The following is a 5,393-nucleotide window of genomic DNA, read 5'->3' as shown; positions in this document are numbered from 1 at the left end:
TGATTGAAATGGACAGATTCCTGTACATTTCAATCACTTTTGATGGGAGTCGTCAGTATATGGAGCTTATCCCATAATTCCCGGAGGTTCCAGGCCGAATTTGGAAGCTCATATGCGGCCTGCCATGCGCCTCCACCCGTGGAAAGCAAAAAAAAGTAAAGAAAACGGTCAATTATATGTTAAAATAATCAAAAATGAAGTTTTTAAAAAGTGCCAACGGGGGAGGGGGTCAAGTCTTCGGCGCTTCGGGACGAAGCCCCGGAGACTTTTGCACTCCCCCGTTGCAATTTACAACGGAGAGGGGAAATGAGACCTCCCCTCCTCCGTCCAAAAAATTCATTCATCTTTTCCAAGCTACCATCTGCACGAAATCGGAAACCCGGTTTTTGAGAGCACTTAGAAAAAAACGAGCTATTTTCACATGATGGGGAAATCATGGAGGAATGTATCCGCCTCATAAGCACTTTGGATCGGATCAAATTGTTGCCTGGATGACCCCAAATCATGGTTCTCACAAAAGTTAAAGTCTGGTTAAACTGGTCTCTGGAGGAATGCAAGGGGAGTTGTCAGGGGACTCTATCCGCCTCAAGAGGCACTATTTTGGGATACATTTTATCCATTTTCACCCCTTTTTCTGGTTCTTCCAAAAAGTTAACTTATACTTTTTACGACTCTGGAGAAAGGTATGGGGAGTTGTCAGGGGACTCTACCCGCCTTTTGGAACACTATTTTCGGATACAATTTATCCATTTTCACCCTTTTCTCTGGTTCTTCCAAAAGTTGACTTAAACTTTTTCCCACCCTGGAGAAAGGTATGGGGAGTTGTCAGGGGACTCTACCCGCCTTTTGGAACACTATTTTCGGATACAATATATCCATTTTCACCCTTTGGAGGACCCCCAATCATGGTTCTCTCACACTTTAAGTTGTGAAACTGGTCTCTGGAGGAATTCAAGGGCAGTTTTCACGGAATAACGAGACACTATTTTCGGCTAACATGGTTGCCTGTATGACCCCCACTCATGGTTCTCACAAAACGTTAAGGGCGTTCTCCCCGGCAACCCGCCAGCAGATGAAAACACACACCCCTCCGCCTCTCCACCTCTTCCGAGGGACGAGGGAACCGCGCGGGGGTCTGCTGGAGGCTACTGCCGGGTGCTCCGTCCTGCGCCTCACCGGGACCCTGACTCCAGCGCGGTGTGGCGGCCTCGCCCTGGCCGTCCACCGTGCGCCCTCTGGGTACCTGACTCCCCTGCCTCCTCTGGGGGCAGGTGAGAGGGGTTCAATGCCTCCCCGGAGGATACTGTTATCCCGGCAACCCGCCAGCAGATGAAAACACACACCCCTCCACCTCTCCACCTCTTCCGAGGGACGAGGGAACCGTGCGGGGGTCTGCTGTAGGCTACTGCCGGGTGCTCCGTCCTGTGCCTCACCGGGACCCTGACTCCAGCGCGGTGTGGCGGCCTCGCCCTGGCCGTCCACCGTGCGCCCTCTGGGTACCTGACTCCCCTGCCTCCTCTGGGGGCAGGTGAGAGGGGTTCAATGCCTCCCCGGAGGATACTGTTATCCCGGCAACCCGCCAGCAGATGAAAACACACACCCCTCCGCCTCTCCACCTCTTCCGAGGGACGAGGGAACCGCGCGGGGGTCTGCTGGAGGCTACTGCCGGGTGCTCCGTCCTGCGCCTCACCGGGACCCTGACTCCAGCGCGGTGTGGCGGCCTCGCCCTGGCCGTCCATCGTGCGCCCTCTGGGTACCTGACTCCCCTGCCTCCTCTGGGGGCAGGTGAGAGGGGTTCAATGCCTCCCCGGAGGATACTGTTATCCCCACGTTGTCGTACCCGAAACTGTCGGGTATCCTTTGGGAGAACCAGACTCTGGAGGAACGTGAGGGGAGATTACAGGGATCTCTGCCCGCCTAACAAGTGCCTACATGGGACACCGCACCATGATGCAAATGAAAACAAACACCGATTTGAAGATAAGCTGAGTGCACCTTTCGTGAGTCTTTTCACGCTTCCTTCTTTTTTACCCACGATTCTGGTGACATTTCCCGGTACCGAAATGCTCAAGAATACAGGTCGGATGGCGGTCCGTTGTCCGATCTGTAATAGTTCCTACCGTGCCCTGAGCAAGCACCTTCAGAGGCGCCATGGTGTGCGTAACTTGGATGAAAGAAAAATTCTGCCGTTGTTGGCCAACGGACGGACCAACATTAGGCTCCATCCCTGTACCATTCTGGGATGCGAGTACCGTGGCACAAGGCTGGATCGCCACTTGGCCAGAGACCATGTTGAGCTGGCCCGGGAGGAACTACATGTGGTTCAAAATAAAATGAAAATGACAGTGGCCAAGAAGGAGCTTTATGAACTCCGAATGACAAACCCCACCATAGAAATGATTACCGCTTGGGCTGTTGACACGGTGGCAGATGACGATATACTGTCACAACCTCCACCCTTGTCCCCGGTGAATGAATGTGACAACCCGGACTGCAAAGAATGGAGGCTGGAGGCAAACGCAGTGAGGGCTCAGCGGGACATATATGCTGCTGAGGTGAAATCCCTGCGCTGCAAGTTGCAGCAGAGGATAAAGCACAAGCGACAGAGGATGGATCAGCGGGCCGGGGACATGCCCGCGTTCGATGGGGAGGAACGAGAGCGGGTCATTCTGAAGAAACGACCCCGAACAGAGTCGACACCAACGAGGCTGTCCAAGTCGAAAGGTCCCTCCTGCAGCAAGTCTCCTATTCCCGCCTGCAGCACGTCTCCCATTCCCGCCTGCAGCAAGTCCCCCACTGGCTCTCACACCCATTCATCCAGCTCCTCAGAGCCTGCATCCATGCATACCGAGGCCTCGTCAACCTCCCCTCCCATAAATTCCCCCTGGTTCCGGGGCAGGGGCCGGGGAAATATAATGCGGGACATCACATTCCCACGGATTATGGGTAAGTGTGTTGGCTATGTGACACATGCAGTTTCTGTAACACACCCTGTGTTGTCATTAAAGTACTGTTTATATTTCACAGAGGATTATCTGCAAGGATACCGGGAGCATTATGCAGGTATCGACCCACCAGTGAGGCTCCAGGAAAACACAGTCTCCAAACTAAGCAGAGTGAAGTCGTTCCTCAGTTTCATGGCACACGGTTTCAATCGCCTGTCTGACTGGCTCTTTTTGAGGGATCTCAAGAGGATACGCGGGTGGTCCCGGAGCCTGATGAAGTCAAGCCTTCAGGTCACGACCTCCGACTTCTACATCAAGAATATATCACACTTTCTCAAGTACATGGCCGACACACCGTGCAAGGGGAGCAGGCTCAGCCAAACCGACATGATTTTAATCAAACGGGAAGTAGTTGCCATCCTGAAGTCCCTGAAGAGAAAAGTACTTATCCACCAGATGCAAGTGAAGCGTGACAAGATGGAAGGTCTGCCGAGCCACAACGACCTAATGACATGCTTGACTTCGACCACCACTCGCATCCCTCAGCTCCTGGATGTGATGGCCTGCAATCCGACTACCGCAACCCGTACCCTGCTCTATGGGTATATGACTCTTCATTGGAGCTGCATTTACGGCCACCGTCCGGGGGTCTACTCCAACATGACCAACGCCGAGGTCCGAAAGGCGGATACAACTGGCACTGCCTTCGGCTACCTGGTTCATGTGAGTGCTATTAATCAATGCATTTATTCTGGCAGTTATATGCATGATTGACATTGTATTGACACTCGCTAACTCTGTCATAACAGGTAAGCAACCACAAGACGGCCAACGCGTTCGGGGAAGCGCAGCTGTACCTCACCACAGAAGAATTTGGATGGATGAAGAGGTGGCTGGAAATTAAGGGTACGCTGACCTGCACCCAGAGCCGTTACTTTCTATACACAGAGGGGAAGAACCCGTTCAGGAAGCTTGCCTACTCCCTGAGGTTGGCATGGGCTGGTGTAGGGCTCCACGGTCCCATTAACTTCACCGACCTCCGCACAGTCCACGCCGATAATGCGAAGAGGTTTCAAGACAAAGGCAACCGCCAAAGAGTGAGTGATTTCATGTGTCACAACACTGCAACTGCGGACAAATTTTACGCGAATAATCCTTCTTTGAAGGAGGCTGCGGACATTCGGTTGCTCTTCACAGAGTCACTGCAAGCAGCGGCGGCGGCATCGACAGCAGCAGCAGCGGGAAATGAAGACACTTTTGCGGGTATTGACATCGACAGTGACAGCTCTGGAGAGGAGCACAGCCCGGCTCCCTACCAAGACTCCCTACCAAGACATGTCCCGAAGAGGGACCAGTCACTGGCCGAACACAGCCCCTCAGACATGGGTGAAGAGAGGGTGCCATACTCTGCCCCAACTTCACCCACTGTTGCCAGTGATCAACTTGTAAATATGCAGTGTGTTGTTGTAATCAGTCCCCTTGTAAATACGTTATATCCTGTGTGAATGTATTTATTACTGTCAATATTACTGTAAATAAAGTTTGTTAAAATTACTAAGTGTTCTGTTTTTAAAGCCCACTATGGTTTTTTTTCCTTTAAGATCCCCAGGGGCACGATATTCTGGTTCTGGTGGTAGCATGGAGGTGTTTAGTCCAAGTGAGGAGTGCTCAAGTGTGGGATGATTTGTAAGGTAGAAGAGGGTAAAAAAAGTTAAAGTGTGAACCTCCAGCAGGGCAGGTGGTGCTGTGAAGAGGGCCGACTATGGGTGCCGATGGGCGGACGGTAAAGCACCGCAAAGTAGACCCCCTTTAAGTGTTGCCAGGGGCACGATAATACCCTCCATGGAGGTTGGGTGCTGCTGCTGTGAAGAAGGCCGACTATGGGTGCCGATGGGCGGACGGTAAAGCACCGCAAAGTAGACCCCCTTTAAGTGTTGCCAGGGGCACGATAATACCCTCCATGGAGGTTGGGTGCTGCTGCTGTGAAGAAGGCCGACTATGGGTGCCGATGGGCGGACGGTAAAGCACCGCAAAGTAGACCCCCTTTAAGTGTAGCCAGGGGCACGAGAAACATCCTCCATGGAGGTTGGGTGCTGCTGCTGTGAAGAAGGCCGACTATGGGTGCCGATGGGCGGACGGTAAAGCACCGCAAAGTAGACCCCCTTTAAGTGTAGCCAGGGGCACAAGAAACATCCTCCATGGAGGTTGGGTGCTGCTGCTGTGAAGAAGGCCGACTATGGGTGCCGATGGGCGGACGGTAAAGCACCGCAAAGTAGACCCCCTTTAAGTGTAGCCAGGGGCACGAGAAACATCCTCCATGGAGGTTGGGTGCTGCTGCTGTGAAGAAGGCCGACTATGGGTGCCGATGGGCGGACGGTAAAGCACCGCAAAGTAGACCCCCTTTAAGTGTAGCCAGGGGCACGAGAAACATCCTCCATGGAGGTTGGG

At 53.1% G+C, this 5,393-nt stretch overlaps 1 protein-coding gene across 1 annotated transcript; it reads left to right on the top strand.

The window, feature by feature from the left end:
• Positions 1-1,959: 1,959 nt before the first annotated feature.
• Positions 1,960-4,499, top strand: LOC139434419 (uncharacterized). Its single transcript, XM_071204267.1, has 3 exons — positions 1,960-2,946; positions 3,028-3,668; positions 3,755-4,499. The coding sequence occupies exons 1-3, from the start codon at positions 2,064-2,066 to the stop codon at positions 4,448-4,450; spliced, it is 2,220 nt and encodes a 739-aa protein (XP_071060368.1). The 5' UTR covers positions 1,960-2,063; the 3' UTR covers positions 4,451-4,499.
• The last annotated feature ends 894 nt before the right edge of the window (positions 4,500-5,393 follow it).

Source organism: Pseudochaenichthys georgianus, chromosome 9 (genome assembly GCF_902827115.2).
Source record: "Pseudochaenichthys georgianus chromosome 9, fPseGeo1.2, whole genome shotgun sequence".
Lineage (NCBI taxonomy): Eukaryota > Metazoa > Chordata > Actinopteri > Perciformes > Channichthyidae > Pseudochaenichthys > Pseudochaenichthys georgianus.
The sequence above is the reverse complement of the archived record's forward strand: the minus strand, read 5'-3'. Positions and strand labels throughout refer to the sequence as shown.

Coding starts and splice junctions, on each gene's coding strand:
- LOC139434419 (XM_071204267.1), top strand. CDS start 2,064: ATGCTCAAGAATACAGGTCGGATGGCGGTCCGTTGTCCGATCTGTAAT. Junction 2,947..3,027: donor CACATTCCCACGGATTATGG/GTAAGTGTGTTG, acceptor TATATTTCACAG/AGGATTATCTGCAAGGATAC. Junction 3,669..3,754: donor CCTTCGGCTACCTGGTTCAT/GTGAGTGCTATT, acceptor CTGTCATAACAG/GTAAGCAACCACAAGACGGC.